This window comes from Macaca nemestrina, chromosome 1, assembly GCF_043159975.1.
Source record: "Macaca nemestrina isolate mMacNem1 chromosome 1, mMacNem.hap1, whole genome shotgun sequence".
NCBI lineage: Eukaryota > Metazoa > Chordata > Mammalia > Primates > Cercopithecidae > Macaca > Macaca nemestrina.
In genome coordinates, this window is record NC_092125.1 from 144,352,808 (window position 1) to 144,370,980 (window position 18,173).

Genomic DNA, 18,173 nt, shown 5'->3' on the forward strand with positions numbered 1-18,173 from the left:
CCTTTGCTCTAATGTGCTTTTTAGGGTGACCCTAAGAATGACTCCTGGATCTTTGCCCTGGCTGTGCTCCTGTGCAGCACCTTCGTCTACAACAGCATGAGCACCATCAACCACCAGGCCCTGGAGCAGCTGCAGTATCCTTCCAGGAATAGAACAGAATCACCAAGTTTCATTGATGTTATAGGAATGGAGATCAAGTCATTTCCTCCTTCCCTTTAATTGAATTACCTTTGGTGCAGCCTAGGGAACCCAATACAAAAGAGAGTGTTTATAATATTTTTTTAAAAGAAATGTGTGAATTGTGGGCAGACAGTTGCTTTTCCTTACCTAAGTCCTAGTTATGTGACGGAGCTCACAGAACTCATTAAGGCAAAGTCCAACCCAAGGCCTGATGGAGTAGAAGATTCCACAGAGTTCGTGAGTTTCTTCCCAGACTTTATTTGGACTGTACGGGATTTCACTCTGCAGCTGAAGTTGAATGGTGACCCTATCACAGAAGATGAGTACCTGGAGAATGCCTTGAAGCTGATTCAAGGTATCAGCAAGTGGCCTGGGTTGTGGGTGGTCCAGTGGGTGTGTGATCTGCTAAACACTGCCCATCATCTCTTGGGTTTCATTTGTATTTGAGACTAGATTGAGGTCTGTAGAAATGGGGACTGAGGGGTATGTCGAAGAGCTCTAGGAATGGAGCCTAGTTCACTTAAGAAAAGTAGAGTCTAAAGTGCAGATAAATTATTCAAGACAGATTTGTTCTTTGTACAATTAGTACTCTAGCATTCAGATTACAATGGGTGCTAAGACTTTCTAAAAACAAGATGCTTGTGATCCCTGTTTTCCCCTCTGCTTTTCTGTGTTTAGAAAATGACTGACCAGATAATTGTTAGACATGAAATTACAAAGAAAAGCCTATCTAATAAAAATATATGTCTGTGTTAGACCACTTTGCATGAATGTTTATGTTAAAGGAGGTCTGTAAGCCTAGAAGATGGCAAAAAGACAATATAAACCCTGTCAAAAATACCTTTAGCTCTCTTATACCAAGACTATTTTCACTATATTCTCCATTTTTCTTATCCTTCAGGCAAGAATCCCAAAGTTCAAGCATCCAATTTGCCCAGGGAGTGCATCAGGCATTTCTTTCCAAAACGGAAGTGTTTTGTCTTTGACCGGCCAACACATGACAAAGACCTTCTAGCCAATATCGAGAAGGTGGCAGAAAAGCAACTGGATCCCACATTCCAGGAACAAACAAACATTTTCCGTTCTTACATCTTCACGCATGCAAGAACCAAGACCCTCAGGGAGGGAATCACAGTCACTGGGAATCGTGAGTCTCCTTTTTACATTTCTATGGTGCCGCATGTGTGTTGAATATATTGTATAATGTGTTTCTCAGAATTTTTGTTAGATTCCATATAGAACTATGTGTATACAGGAATCCACGCTCAATGAAGAAATGTGTATAATTATCACACTTACTGCAATTTACAAATTCCTCTCTAATATTGCAAACTCTGTCACTGATATCTGTGACTTCCTCATATCTGAAAAAAAAATCCTCTGATGATAAAATAACTAACTGAATATAAAAACAGACATATAATATTTTCTTAGGGTAAGTCTTATATGTTCAATATTCTTTGCAAAGAGAATACAAAAGATATGTTGAAGTTTAAAAACCTCTAGAAGGCTGGGGGTGGTGGCTCACACCTATAATCCCAGTACTTTGGGAGGCAGAGGCACGCAGATCACTTGAGCTCAGGAGTTTGAGACCAGCCTGAACAACATGGTGAAACCCCATTTCTACAAAAACTACAAAAATCAGCTGGGCATGGTGGTACATGCCTGTAGTCCCAGCTACTTAGGAGGCTGAGGCAGGAGAATCACTTGAGCCTCGGAGGCGGAGGTTGCAGTGAGCCAACATCACACCACTGCACTCCAGCCTGGGCCTCAAAAAAAAAGTCTAGAAATAAATAAATATTAGCCCATAATTCCCTGAAAATACATTGGTAGCTTCCGAATTAGGAATAAATGCGATATGATTTGCCCTGCATCATTTTATCTGGGTAAACTACCTTTCTTATAATCTTTAAATGAGAATTTGTACTTCCTGTATACCCTCTAGTATGTTAGATAAAAGTAGATATTTAAATTTTTTAGCACTGTAGACTGATGATCCATAAAAATGAAGAGTCATTATGAAAATAAAAGTGATAATAGCAGAAAGAGATAGGGATGTGGGTGTATGTGTTTGTATGTGTGCACATGCGTGTGTGTGCATGCATGTGTGTGTTCTCAGAAATGTAGCCTAGGATCCCATTGAGCTTTAATTTCATATTTAGCCCCTAAATCTCCTGGTCCATTTAGGTCTAGGAACTCTGGCAGTGACTTACGTAGATGCCATCAACAGTGGAGCGGTGCCTTGTCTGGAGAATGCAGTGATAACTCTGGCCCAGCGTGAGAACTCAGCTGCCATGCAGAGGGCAGCCGACCACTACAGCCAGCAGATGGCCCAGCGAGTGAAGCTCCCCACAGACACGCTCCAGGAGCTGCTGGACGTGCATGCGGCCTGTGAGAGGGAAGCCATTGCAGTCTTCATGGAGCACTCCTTCAAGGATGAAAACCAGGAATTCCAGAAGAAGCTTGTGGTAATTTGCCTTAGTCATTACTGTTCATCATCCTTCCCCTTGAAGAATGAAGCCTATACTTGCCTTTATTGACACCAATGCTCATCTGTCACTGAGGAATAACTTATCATGGATTCTCATGAGGGATAGAGTTTCAAAAGACTACATATCCATCTTTTATCTCCCCAAACCTTAAGCACTTAACCAGAAAACCTTCTGATAACTGAGGTAAAAATCAATACAGATCCCTTAAGATCCTCCTTAAGTGAACACTTCTAAGGATTCCTGGCCTGCTCTGAACACGCACAAGTCATCCCTGAGCGGTGCAATTTTTCTGTGCATAGTCTACCTTTCCCAGGAAACAAAGATTCTCTTACCAGATCTTCATTCCGGGCCATTGTTTAACTTACATTGCTCCTTCTTGTATCCTTGTACCACTGAGGACAGGAGCACAGGATGCTACCGCTGCAACAAACCATAGAGATTATGGGATGTAGTCCCATCATGTCACCGATGAAGAACCTGAAGCTCAGGAAGGTTAATGAACTTTTCCATAGCCTTGAATAGAATTTTTAGCATTGTGAATATATGAAATTTTGTGTTTCTGATTCCACATCTACTCCACTAGAAAGTTTTTCTCATGAGGACCACAGTTAGATTGACTCTTCTACCAGATTCTTCAGAATTTCATCTCCTCCATATGTTTCTTCTGGTGACATCTCTCTACATTTCCCTTGCAGGAAATCACAATGAATAAGAAGGGGGAGTTCTTGCTGCAGAATGAAGAGTCCTCTGTTCAGTGCTGCCAGGCTAAACTCAATGAGCTCTCAAAGGGCCTAATGGAAAGTATCTCAGCAGGAAGTTTCTCTGTTCCTGGAGGGCACAAGCTCTACATGGAAACAAAGAAAAAGATTGAACAGGACTATTGGCAAGTCCCCAGGAAAGGAGTAAAGGTGAGGAATAAGGGGAACATGGGGAAGTTTATAGGATAGAGTGAATGGAGTCTTTGGCACCAGCCGTGGGTAATAAGAGGGCAGAGGGATAGCATAACGCCTTAGCTTTCAATGTCCACTATTTATTGTTTATTTCTTAGAATAAAAATTTTCATCCCCAAACAGAGAATATAGTATCAGAAATCCAGGAGAGACAGAACGACAATTAGCCATGTGCCAAGAGCTGGTGATTTGTGTGGTTAAAGTAGAATCTTTGCATTCAAAGTTGATAAAAATGAGAGTATGAAATAAATAGACAATTGCACACAGAGTAATGATATTTATGGACCTGTGGAAAATGGGCTACCTACCTGGTGTTTATTACCACCACCTAGGTGATGGTAATACAACTAACTCACAATGAGCTATTATTACCTACAGTGTATTGTTAAACTCTTCCCTAGACATTTTAATTTCATCTTCCTAATGACTTTAAGAAGCACCCTTATTTTGGAAATTTTGCAGATCTGAATTTATACCCAAGGATGATTATATAACTTGCCTAACGTTGTAGCCAGCAAGTGGCAGGAGAAAGCAAGAGCATAGATTAGAGGCAGCATTGCATACTGGAAGACAACCATATATAAGCATCAGAGATTGGGAGTTTGTACACCTGTGCACATAGTTCTGCCTGGTCAGAACCCAAAGCAGGTACAGGGAGATATTATAGCTGTGGGAGAGGCACGGGAGGGAGACAGGAAGCAGGAGTTGAGGAGGGGCTCTGGTCACACTTAAGAGCCTGCACACTTTGTAGGGGGCCACTTTAGAATTTTAGGCATCAAGCAAAAGTTACAAGACCATAATTATTTTTGCAACACTAATACCCAGAACATCGATTTTCAAAGAAATCTAAGTGCTGTTTCTTGCTTCCATAGGCAAAAGAGGTCTTCCAGAGGTTCCTGGAGTCACAGGTGGTGATAGAGAAATCCATCTTGCAGTCGGATAAAGCCCTCACTGATAGAGAGAAGGCAGTAGCAGGTATGGGGCAGGGCTCAGCTGACAGCAGGAGGGCTATGTTTATACAATGCCCTCTAACAGATCCAAAATGAGGAATTTCCTCTTGTGTGGAGCACACACTCTGCTAAATCTGAAAATAACAGGGGGAGCTATGATTGTACCTCAGCCAGACAGGCAGAGCCTTTCCCATCACATTCTCAAATGTGCTCTTAATGGTGTGGACCTGGGTAAATTCTGTGATTTCTCACCCTGCCTTTCAGATTTGGTTTAGTCTCTGAGCTCAGAAAAGTGGAGATGAATCTTCACCTATTATTTTCTTCTCTTTCTAATACCTTCATGGAGCAGTGGATCGGGCCAAGAAGGAGGCAGCTGAGAAGGAACAGGAACTTTTAAAACAGAAATTACAGGAGCAGCAGCAACAGATGGAGGCTCAAGAGAAGAGTCTCAAGGAAAACATAGCCCAGCTGAAGGAGAAGCTGCAGATGGAGAGAGAACACCTCCTGAGAGAGCAGAATATGATGCTGGAGCACAAGCTGAAGGTAAGTCTGCCCTTGGCCTCAGCAGGCCAGACGGTCCTTGCCCAGGTACCTCAGGAAGGGCTGGTGAAGGTTACAGCAGCATCTTGGAAGGAAGCACATCACCATTTGCTGCTTGGGAGTCACTAAAAGCCCTGAATCCTTCTGTGTGTGTGTGTGTGTGTGTGTCTGTGTCTGTGTGTGTGTGTGTTTTATTGTTTCAGTAAGACTTGGAATTCTTCTCTATATTCTCTATACTTAGATTCTGGAGAGGTGAGGTTGACTATGATCCCTACAAGTCCTTGGGGAATATAAATACGGTTGGAGCTGCTGTTTGGGGAGATTTTAAAAGTAATCTCAAGAGGTTAAACATACATTCCACACAGTGTATTTGATGTGAACGGCAACTGGTTTCCTTCACCAAGCACATATTACCAGGAGCTCTACTACCACCCAAACACCCTGAGGTGGATCTATGCTGACGTACAACTCTCAGAAATTTCCGGACTTAAAAGGACAGGAAAGGGAAACTTGCTGCAGTTGTTACCCTGTGTGGGTAGCCTGCCCAAATTAGCACACAGTGTAGGGAGAATTCTTGCGTTGTCCATCTGAAAGTTCTCTCATAAGGGATTTCTGCATCAGCTTATAAGTTCCTTTCATTCCTACAATATGGGTGACCATGCTGCCCAATTGGGACTGAGAATTTATGCAATCAGACCAATGACTACCTCCCAACTGGCATCTTTTGGGCAGGAGCATGTAGAATTTGTCCTCATACCTGAGTTAGCACCATAGCAAAACCATAATGTGGGTGAATATTAGTAAAGTTGTAAACTATGCTTCCTCACAATGTCTAAGTCCAAATTCTCCTCTAATCATTGATAAAATGTTTTTAGGAGTAAAATAAAGGAAGTTTCACACAGGTCTTAAATACAAAATGTAAGTCTTAAGAGAATAGGGATTTTTAAAAATTTACTTTCCTTCCTACATTTTCTTTAGGTCCAGAAAGATTTGCTTGATGAAGGATTTAAGAAGAAATGTGAGGAGATGAATGCAGAGATAAATCAACTAAAACATATGATTGATACTACAGAAAATGATGATACTTCCTGGATTGCGCATACCTTGGACAAACTTGTCAATGAGCTACCTTCAATATTGTCTGGTCCTGCTAAATTAATTGGTCAGGTTGTCAAAGGTGTGAGTTCGCTCTTTAAATAGCATGAGTTCCTCTATTAAGGATATTATAGATCATACATATATGCTTTGCACTATTTTTGATCCTGATCTGTATGTTTTTCATTTTCATTCAGCAAAGTTTTTTTTTTTTTTTTTTTTTTTTTCAGAGAGTCTTACTCTGTCGCCCAGGCTGGAGTGCAGTGGTGCAATCTCGGCTCACTGCATCCTCTGCCTCCTGGGTTCAAGAGATTCTCCTGCTTCAGCCTCCCTAGTAGCTGGGATTATAGGTGCACACCACCACACTGCGTTAATTTTTGTATTTTTAGTAGAGACGGGATTTCACCGTGTTGGCCAGGCTGGTCTCGAACTCTTGGCCTCAAATGATCCACCCGCCTCGGCCTCCCAAAGTGCTGGGATTACAGGCATGAGCCACCACGACCGGCCCTCATTTAGCAAAGTTTTAAACATAAAAGGTGCTTGTTAGAGGATATCAGTGCCTGGCCCACATGAGATAGAACAGATCCATACACACTTTGAAAAACTATGTTCACTTTTAGGAAATATAATTTTGAAAAATCATTTACATACCAGAGATCCACTGGGCCATTGCTTTTAATGGCAAAATATTGGAATGTACTTGAATGTCCTTCACATAAGATTGGTAAGATAAATTTTAGTATGTGCATGTACTGGAATACTATATAGCCAGTAAACAAATTGACAGTGAAGCTCTCTTTATACCAGTAAAGAATGGTCTTGAAGAGATATTGTAAAATGAAAAAACAAAACAAAAAAAACAAGTTGTAAAGCAACGTAGATTATCTTATCACCAATGAAAAAATGCAATTATTATATACAAGCATGCAAATATATCTCTGGAAAGATTAATGAAAATCTATTATTATTAGCTCCTTCTGGGAAGAACCAGGTGAATGTAGAGGTTGAAGTACCACATACTCTTCACTTTAAACTCTTGAATTTTGTAAGGAAATCTTATTTTACCTATTCAGAAATAAATAAGAAAATGTAAGAGACAATGCTAATAATGATAACAATAAAAAAAATGGTGAAATTGGCTATCAGATGATGAAATTGCTTGTTGCTTCTAGGAATTCTATCAGCCAACCCAATGAGGGGTCTAAGACTAAGATCTGAGTACTAGAATGCAAAAAAAATTGAATCCTATTCTTGTTTTCCTTTTGGCCTGGTTTTCCGATTGCTTCTATTTGTTTTGAGACTAAGGCATACACTTTTCTGTGGCCTTTGAAATCTCAGCTATAGTAGCCTCTACTTCCTTTCTCTGAATTCAAGTTTTAAGGTGTTAGAAGCATAAATTACCAAACATTAAGATTAAGCAGTGATAACAGGGATCCTGCCAACCTTGTCAGTAGTGGTCTCTTTGCAGTAGCCTCAGATAGAAAGGACAATGTGCCTTTCCAGAACCGAACACCCTGATGGGGGATGATAGACCCAGACACATAGAGGCCTGGTGTTGACCCTTCATTGTTAGAATCTAAGAAGATTCACTTACAGTAATGAGTGGCAGACAGCTAGGCCTGAATGAATGACATAATTCTGTAGATGGCCAATACAGTGGACCAGCCATAGGGTTAAATGGAAAGGAGAGAAAACAATCAAGTGAAATAAATGCTGTCTACCAGGAGGTTGAGAGGTAGCCCCGATAAAGTGTCACATCCATAGCCTTGATCTGAGCTAATTTCAGACCCTGAACTCAGCTGGAGTGGAGGGCAGTACCCCAGGAAAAGGACACTGCAACTCCAGGACCCAAATAAATGATAATGATTTCCCAAGTTCTCCCCCTAGGAAACCTCTGGAGCCATTTACTGGATACCCATATACTAGGGAAATACAAACACTCAAATATTTCAAGGACCCTTGGAATCTGGATCCAAGTTGCCCATGGTACCCAGATCATGGAAAGTCATCATAAAATACCTGTTAAAATAGGAAGTTAGGGCCTCCAGGTTATAAATATAGTCTTGGCCCACATGAACTTATTGCAATATAGTATTTGTTCAAATTAAAAGATAAGGTTTGCTTGAAGACAGATACCTTGCTCATTTTTCTGTCCATCCCCTTGGGAGTATGTTCAGACATAGGATGTGCTAAAGAAGCTTCTTTTATAAAAACAATAGGATGATGCATGAATGATTATTTTCAATTGGCAAAATCTCATGAACTTCCCAGAGATCAGTGGTAATAAGTTGTTTGAATTCTCGACACCAGGTTAAGGTCTCTGAGGTGATTTAAAGGCTATGAGGCCAGGTGCAGTGGCTCACGCCTATAATCTCAGCAACTTGGGAGGCTGAGGCAAGTAGATCCCTTGAGGTCAGGAGTTTGAGACCAGCCTGGCCAACATGATGAAACCCTGTCTCTACTAAAAATACAAAAATTAACCAAGTGTGGTGGCACATGCCTGTAATCCCAGCTACACTGTAGGCTAAGGCAGGAGAATCATTTGAACCTGGGAGACAGAGGTTGCTGTGAGCCAAGATTGTGCCATTGCACTCCAGCCTGGGCAACAGAACCTGGGTGACAGAGCGAGGCTCTGTCTCAAAAAATAATATAAAATACAATACAATACAATACAATACAATACAAGCTATGAGAAGAAAAGAAATTTTCCTGGTACAGTGTACTCTCGAACTCATGTCTTACAGTCTCTGTGAAACTGGGCCAAAGATGGAATTTTTTTTTCTCTGCTTTATGCAGTGACTCAGACAAATCTATGAGCTCACACAAATCTGTAACTTCATGTATCACAGTCTCTATAAAACTGTATCAAAGAATTTTTCTCTGTGCTTTATAGAGTGATTCACCCAGATCTGTAAAGAAATGAAGACAATTTTAGAGCTTTCAATATCTGATATTTCACATCAGGTCAAATCTGATACTTTCAAAACTGGATAGATCTATTTCAGATAGCTTTGATGCTTATAATAAGAATCTCATTCAATGTTATCTAAGGACTATAGTTCAAGAAGACTAAGACACTATTCAGTCGGGGCACAATAAGAACACCTTATAAGCACCACTCATCCTTCCTTTTCTGAGCATGCTTTTGGCATGTTTCAATGATTCAGAGACATTCTAGTGAATCCCATTTTGACAGCAAAGTGGGATCAAGAGACCCCAAGGCCATCCTCAGGATCAATGACTCTTTAGAAGACATGGAACTCAGAGATACATCCCATCAGTATCTAATTTATTGAGAGTTTTTAGCATGAAGCGCTGTTGAATTTTGTCATAGGCCTTTTCTGCATCTGTTGAGATAATCATGTGGTTTTGTCTTTGGTTCTGTTTATGCTGGATTACATTTATTGATTTGCGTATGTTGAACCAGTCTTTTATCCCAGGTATGAAGCCCACTTGATTGTGGTGGATAAGTTTTTTGATGTGCTACTGGATTCAGTTTGTCAGTGTCTTATTGTGGATATTCACATCAATGTTCATCAGGGATATTGGTCTAAAATTCTCTTTTTTTATTGTATCTCTGCCAGGCTTTGGTATCAGGATGATGCTGTCCTCATAAAATGAGTTGGGAGGATTCTCTCTTTTTCTGTTGATTGGAATCCACAGCCAATATGATACTGAATGGGCAAAAACTGGAAGAATTCCCTTTGAAATCTGGCACAAGACAGGGATGCCCTCTCTCACCACTCCTATTCAATATAGTGTTGGAAGTTCTGTCAGGGCAATCAGGGAGGAGAAAGAAATAAACGGTATTCAATTAAGAAAAGAGGAAGTCAAATTGTCTCTGTTTGCAGATGACATGATTGTATATTTAGAAAACCCCAACATCTCAGCCCAAAATCTCCTTAAGCTGATAAACAACTTCAGCAAACTCTCAGGATATAAAATCAATGTGCAGAAATCACAAGCATTCTTCTGCACCAATAAGAGACAAACAGAGAGCTAAATCATGAGTGAACTCCCATTCACAATTGCTTCAAAGAGAATAAAATACCTAGGAATCCAACTTACAAGGGATGTGAAGGACCTTTTCAAGGAGAACTACAAGCCACTGCTCAATGAAATAACAGAGGACACAAACAAATGGAAGAACATTCCATGCTCATGGATAGGAAGAATCAATATCGTGAAAATGGCCATACTGCCCAAGATAATTTATAGATTCAATGCCATCCCCATCAAGCTACCAATGACTTTCTTCACAGAATTGGAAAAAACTGCTTTAAAGTTCATATGGAACCAAAAAAGAGCCCACATTGCCAAGATAATCCTAAGCAAAAAGAACAAAGCTGGAGGCATCACGCTACCTGACTTCAAACTATACTACAAGGCTACAGTAACCAAAACAGCATGGTACTGGTACCAAAAGAGATATATAGACCAATGGAACAGAACAGAGCCCTCAGAAATAATACCACATATCAACAACCATCTGATCTTTGAAAAACCTGACAAAAACCAAAAATGGGGAAAGGATTCCTTATTTAAAAAATGGTGCTGGGAAAATTGGCTAGCCATACGTAGAAAGCTGAAACTGGATCCCTTCCGTACACCTTGTACAAAAATTAATTCAAGATGGATTAAGGACTTAAATGTCAGACCTAAAACCATAAAAACCCTAGAAGAAAACCTAGGCAATACCATTCAGGACATAGGCATGGGCAAGGACTTCATGTCTAAAACACCAAAAGCAATGGCAACAAAAGCCAAAATTGACAAATGGGATCTAATTAAATTAAAGAGCTTCTGAGCAGCAAAAGAAACTACCATCAGAGTGAACAGGCAACCTACAGAATGGAAGAAAATGTTTGCAATCTATTTATCTGACAAACGGCTAATATCCAGAATCTACAAAGAACTCAAACAAACTTACAGGAAAAAAACAAACAACCCCATCAAAAAGTAGATGAAGGATATGAACAGACACTTCTCAAAAAAAGACATTTATGCAGCCAACAGACACATTAAAAAATGCTCATCATCACTAGCTATCAGAGAAATGCAGATCAAAACCACAATGAGATACCATCTCACACTAGTTAGAATGGCGATTATTAAAAAGTCAGGAAACAACAGGTGCTGGAGAGGATGTGGAGAAATAGGAACCCTTTTACACTGTTGGTGGGACTGTAAACTGGTTCAACCATTGTGGAAGGCAGTGTGGTGATTCGTCAAGAATCTAGAACTAGAAATACCATTTGCCAGAAATCCCATTACTGGGTATATACCCAAAGGATTATAAATCATGCTGCTGTAAAGACACATGCACATGTATGTTTATTGCAGCACTATTCACAATAGCAAAGACTTGGAACCAGCCCAAATGTCCATCATTGATAGTCTGGATTAAGAAAATGTGGCACATATATATCATGGAATACTATGCAGCCATATAAAAGGATGAGTTCATGTCCTTTGTAGGGACATAGATGAAGCTGGAAACCGTCATTCTCAGCAAACTATCGTAAGAACAGAAAAACAAACACTTCATGTTCTCACTCATAGGTGGGAATTGAACAATGATTACACCTGGGCACAGGAAGGGGAACATCACACACCGGGGCCTGTCTGGGGTCGGGGAAGGGGGAGGGATAGCATTAGTAGATATACCTAATGTAAATGATGAGTTGATGGGTGCAGCACACCAACATGGCACACATATACATATGTAGCAAACCTGCATGTTGTACACATGTACCCTAGAACTTAAAGTATAATTTAAAAATATTAAAAAATAAAGACATGGAACTCAGGAAAAATGTTATGCTCACAGTTACAGCTCATTACATTGAACAGCTACAAATTGAAACCAACAAAAACAAAAGGGACATGGACCAGAGTCTGACACCAAGCATAGGCTTGCATTTGTGTTCTCCCTTGAGAGTTGCACAGACATTATTTAATTCTCTCACAAATAATGTGTGACACATGTCAACCAGGGATGGTCACACAAACTTTAGTGTTTTTATTAGAGGGCAGTCATGTAGGAATGGGGTGCCCATGTGGCTGATCTTATTTGCTCAGACTCCTGCCTCTTCAGAGGTCAAACTGGTGTGGTATATCCTAAGACCGCCACCATAAATCACATTTTTAGCATAAAGTACCCGGTATGGCCCAAGCCCTCAACATGTCCAAACATTTATTATAAGGCTGGTTGTTCTAAGGGCCTACCCTTTATGTCCCAGGAACCAGTTGAGGGCCAGACCTTTCTTAGAGAATTAACCTTTTATTAGATAGTGTTAAAGAATGAAGAAGGTGATAACATGAGAAATACAAAATAAAGATTTGTATTGTCTTACTGGAAGAATATGTCTATTTTTTTCTTGACTTTTGAAAGTATAAATATTCTCTCTCTGAAAGATGTAACTAGGCTCTAGCAAAATATGCTGTAAGTATATGTTTTTGAAAGTAGTTTATTTTATTTCATTGTTATTCTGTGCTTAGCAACTTCCAATCTGATTACAGTTGACCCTTGAACAACGTGGGTTTGAACTTTGAGTTCACTTACCATGGATTTTTTTCAAGTAAACACAGTATGAAAATATACTGTTTGAGGAATGTGAAACCCACGTATATGGAGGGCCATCTTTTGGTATACACGAATTCTGCAGGGCCACTGCTGGACTTGGGTATGCAAGGATTTTGCATGGATTATCCACAGTGGTCCTAGAACCAATTCTCTATGTATGCTGAGGGATGACTGTAGTTATTTTTCTTGATATAGAATAGAAAAAGTATTTAATAAGGAATATATGTATATGAGACTTAAGAAGTTATAACACTGATTATAACCTGGATATGGTACAAATTTCATGGTACTAATTGGCCTAAAATCACTTGATCCAACATCGGGCCCAAATTTCCTTAATGTGTTCAAACTCAAGCTGCTGGAGTTTCTCAAGGAATCATAACCCATGAAAATAAATTATCAATCACCTTTCAACAACCAGAAATCACCACTGAAACAGGCTTTGATCAATCTTAAAAATTGACATCAAATTTTTAGGTTGATTCCCACCTCCTATTGAATTTTCTACCACCAAGGTCATGCTCTGTCACCTAGAATCAGTTTTAAAACATCCTTCAGATAGTCATCTCTGGTAGTGGGGCATTGAACTATCTTCAGTTACAGCACAAAATCCCATACAATTTAAACTAAGCTAAAAAGAAATTCCAAACTCAGTGAAGTTTTCTCCTCCACTCTAAGTGAGGATCGTGCCCTGGTTAGCTTTGTTAGTTCAACCACATAGATAGACCTTATCTAAGGAAAGATAAGTACCCTATCCCGCAATTTCCAAATATCACTTAGAAATGAGTTTTATGAACTTCTCTTTGGCCTTGTATCCTCTTATCTCCAATCTTGATTTTGAGTTATAGGAAAGAGGAACAGTCTTAGTTGCCACTCCTGTAAAATCAATAAATCATGGTGGTTCAGGTCCTAGAAGGATGCCACAGCTTCTCCTGAGCCTGGTGAGTGATGGTACTCATGGTGTTGTGACAAAGTGCCCATTCGAAAGCACTATCAGTGCAAAAATCCACAAGTCGTTCTTGCAATCAATCTAGAAAGTATATGGCAGCAAGAGATTTAGGCATCTACTCTTCGTTCTTTCATTTGTTCACTTGCTATTTCAGCTAGGCTATATACAGCTAGATAATGGGACAAAAAACACGTATTTTTGAAGACAGTCTTAAGTTCAAACTTCAGATGTGGATAAGCATTTCTTTAGCAAATTTTTATCAGTTATGGGCTGTATTGAGGATAAAAATGCTATGAATTAAACCCAACAAGTGTTTATTGTTCATCCACTAAATGCCAGGCACTGAATTTTATTTTATGTATGATTCAATATACCAGTCTCTGCCCTCATAAAGATGACTTTTTGGTGAGGGAAATAAAGAAGTAAAACTATAAATGCAACCAGGGTGATAATGTTTGCCAGAAATGTTATGAAAAACTACAATGTAAAAGAAAATGTGGTAATTCCAATAAATGGGAACAAGTACTCTGTGAGTTCAGAACAAGAAGAGACTATGACCATAAAAAATAGCCCTAGGCTTAAAATAACTGGTCTTTTAAAAAGTTATACAAGGTGTAATTGTAGAGATAAAGGGACCATTCAAGAGGAAAGACCAGCATAAGCCAAGTCAGATATGTTAGAAAGTGTAGGTCTTACTAAAGGTACTGTAGAATTATTCCATTTGCCTGAAGCACTGAATAGGTGTGTTGAAATGAAAGATAGACTGGAAATGAGATTAGGGCTTGACAAAAAGGGACTTGAAGATCAGGAAAATAGAATTAGACATCTTCAAACCATACCAGAATTCCAGATTTGGCTTATGGTTTTACTGCCATCAAGAGCCTATAATTTGGTATAATGTGGGGTTTTTTGATCAGATTCTTAACAGATTCTATCTGGAAGATTGGAAATAATTTATATTTTGAGGAAAAATCATATCCCCAGATCCCTTTGTATTATTCCTAATCAATTTAAATTAAAAAACAAACAAAAATAGGACTTATTTCAACAAAATCAATTTGTTTTAACATTGGGAAATCATATGGGTGTTTTCTGAGATTATTATTGAAAATTCAAACTGGGAAATCCATGTTTTAAAAGTATAGGAAGCCAAAGATCTATTTATGAACTACTTTCAATTTATATTTAGAATAATGTACAATAAAGAGAAATGATTCATTGCAAATAATACTATAAAATTATCCCATGTATAATTTTTTCAATGAGTCCATTTTATAATATCAGACAAACAAAAGCTGAAGTATTTCATCAATAACAGACCTGTCTTACAAGAAATGCTAAAGGGATTCCTTCAATCTGAAAGAAAAGGACATTAATGAGCAATAAAAAAAAATCAACTGAAGGTACAAAACTCACTGGTGGTAGCAAGTACACAGGGGAAAAAAACAATATTACATCACCATAATTGTGGTGTGTAAACTCCTCATATTGCAAGTAGGGAGACTAAAAGATAAACCTATCTAAAATAACAACTATAACAACTTTTCAAGCATTACACAGTATAATAATAAATAGAAACAACAAAAATTTGAAAAGCATGGAGATTAAATTAAAGTATAGAATTTTTATTCATTTTCTCTTTGCTTGTTTGTTATTTGTTTATGCAGTCAGGGTTGTCATCAGTTTGAAATAATAGGTTATAAAATATTATTTGCAAACCTCGTTGTAACCTCAAATCAAAAAACATACAACAGATACACAAAGAATAAAAAGCAAGAAATTAAAACATACCACCCGAAAAATCACCTTTGCTAAAAGGAAGACAGGAAAGAAAAGACCACAAAACTACTGGAAAACACATAAAATAGCAAGATTAAGTCCTTACTTATCAATGATTACATTGAATGTGAATGGACGAAACTCTCCAATCAAAAGCCATAGAGTGATCTTCCACTGATCAGGCCTCCAAGCACGTTCCCCAGGCCCCTATCCAGGTCTTCATCTCTCCCATTCCTGCCACTGCCACCTCCACCCTTCAAGAATGAGTTAACTAGGAACATGTCTCCTCACACCCAGAGGTCTGGCAATCAGTTCTTCAGCAGAGGCAGAAGAGGTGGCAGAGTGGCCATGTGCTTCCTAGGTGGAATCATTATCTCCATCATGGAGGTGGATACACAGCACAACCTAGAGCCCCTGCCTCCACACACACATTGCTCCAACACTGAGGCCAACAAGAGTGAGGAGGTCCATCATTTCTGGAGAGTCTTTGCCCAGTTGGCTGGAGATGGCATCAAGGTCAGCGGCGCAGAACTGATGAATGTTCTCAACAAGGTTATCAGTAGGACTGAACTGAAGACTCCTGGTTTTGGCATTGATACATGTCAAAGCATGATAGCCATGATGGATAGTGACATCACAGGCAAGCTGGACTTTGAGGAATTCAAGTACCTGTGGAACAACATCAAAAGGTGACAGTCAATATACAAGCAGTTTGATGTTGACTGATCTGGAACCATTTGCAGCAGTGAACTTGCAGGGGCCTTTGGGGCAGCAGGGTTCCACCTGAATGAACGACTACAACATAATATTCTGACACTATTTGGATGAAGGAGGGAACATGGATTTTGACAACTTTATCAGCTGCTTGATCAGGTCAGATGCTTCGTTCCAAGCCTTGAAATCTCTTTACAAAGATGACACTAGACCCCTCCAAGTGAATATTCAAGAGTGGCTGCAGCTGACAATATGTTTCTAAATGGGAAACCCAGGCCTGCCCCTTCACTGCCTTACTACAGGAGTCACCTTGGAGCCTCAGCCTCTCCCAGTGCTGATCCCATTTGCAGTCACATCTTCATGGGTCCTGCTGACAAATGGGCCTTTTGTTCTTCCAGCCCTTGGCACCCAGCTTCTCAGTCAACATCCAGGGTCAAATGTGCCCCAACATGCCATGCCCTGATTGGCCCCAACTCTAAAACATGCTAACACACTCTTCCAACAGTCACCCCACCCCACCATACCCATCTCACTCTCACGCCATAACCTCACTCTTGTACCTGTGCCAACCTCAACACTTGCATTGCTCGAATGCCCCAAGGGCCCTCTCTCAGTTCTGGGAGGACGACTCCACTCCCTACACACCCTGGTCCACCCATTCACAGTTACCACCCAAGCAGTCAAACATCAGGCTATTCCAGTCCCACATGTTCCAGTGCTTTCGTCTGTATTCTGCTCCTAGCCTGCCAGGCCCAGGAGGAAGAAAAAATGTATGAAAAAAAGAAAGGGAGAGAGAGAGAGAGAGAGAGAGAGAGAGAGGAAGGAAGAAAGGGAGGGAAGGAGGGAGGGAGGGAGGAAGGGAGGGAGGGAGGAAAGAAAACAGAGTGGTTGAATGGATTTTAAAAACCAAACCCCAATGATCAGTTGCCTACAAGAAACACACTTCACCTATAAAAATACACATCAAATTAAATAAATGGATAGAAAAGATACTCTATGCCAATGGAAACCAACAAAAAGCAAAAGTAACTATACTTATATCAGACAAAACTAATTTCAACACAAAAACTGTAAGAAGAGACAGAGAGGGTAATTATATATATAATGATAATGGAGTCAATTCAGCAAAAGAATAGCATAACTGTAAATCTATATGCACCAACATTGGCAGCTGTTAATGTATTGGGGTCTATCTCTCTCTTTAGCTCTAAAGAGATAATAGCTGGAGATTTCAACACCCCACTTTCAGCATTGGACAGATCTTCTAGACAGAAAATTAACAATAACAAAAATCAGATTTAATCTGCACTAGACAACAAATGCACTATAGACCAAACAGATACTTAAAAACTTTTCATCCAATAGCTGTACAATGCACATTCTTCTCTTTAGCGTGTGTATCATTCTCAAGAATAGACAATATGTTAGGCCACAAAGTAGCCTAAAAAATTGAAATTATAAATAGAAATGAATAATAAGGTGATCATTGAAAACCATACCTATATCAAAAAAGTAGAAAAATGTCAAGTAAACAACATAATAATGTATCTTAAAAAACTAGAAATGCAAAAGCAAACCAAATCCAAAATTAGTAGACATAAAAAATAAGAAAGATCAGAGCAGAAATAAATGACGTGAAAATTAAAAAAATACAAAAAACTAACAAAACAAAGTTGATTTCTTGAAAGATAAAATTGACAAACCATTAGTCTAAGAAAAACAGGGAGAAGATGCAAATAAATGAAATCAGACATGAAAAAAGAGATATCACAATGGACACCACAGAAATTCAAAAGGTCATTAGAGACTGCTATAAGGAGCTATATGCCAATAACTTGGAAAGCCTAGAACAAATGGATAAATTCCTAGACAAATACAATTTACCAAGATGAAGAAATCCAAAATCCAAATAAGTCAATAATAAGTAATGAGATTGAA

At 39.3% G+C, this 18,173-nt stretch overlaps 1 protein-coding gene and 1 pseudogene across 6 annotated transcripts in view; both read left to right on the forward strand.

The window, feature by feature from the left end:
* LOC105482819 (guanylate-binding protein 6) overlaps nt 1-12,562 on the forward strand; it is a 30,666-nt gene extending 18,104 nt beyond the window's left edge. For all 6 annotated transcript variants that reach the window (XM_011743170.2, XM_011743166.3, XM_011743167.3 and 3 more), the window contains 9 exons: nt 25-134; nt 339-535; nt 1,082-1,327; nt 2,368-2,648; nt 3,368-3,580; nt 4,495-4,597; nt 4,922-5,115; nt 6,091-6,289; nt 9,792-12,562. In XM_011743170.2, the coding sequence (XP_011741472.2) occupies nt 25-134; nt 339-535; nt 1,082-1,327; nt 2,368-2,648; nt 3,368-3,580; nt 4,495-4,597; nt 4,922-5,115; nt 6,091-6,289; nt 9,792-9,823 (1,575 nt within the window). In that variant the 3' untranslated portion in view covers nt 9,824-12,562. The remainder of the gene's footprint in view (nt 1-24; nt 135-338; nt 536-1,081; nt 1,328-2,367; nt 2,649-3,367; nt 3,581-4,494; nt 4,598-4,921; nt 5,116-6,090; nt 6,290-9,791) is intronic.
* A 2,340-nt stretch (nt 12,563-14,902) lies between these two features.
* LOC105482817 (calpain small subunit 1 pseudogene) lies at nt 14,903-17,042 on the forward strand (annotated as a pseudogene).
* Nucleotides 17,043-18,173: the final 1,131 nt, after the last annotated feature.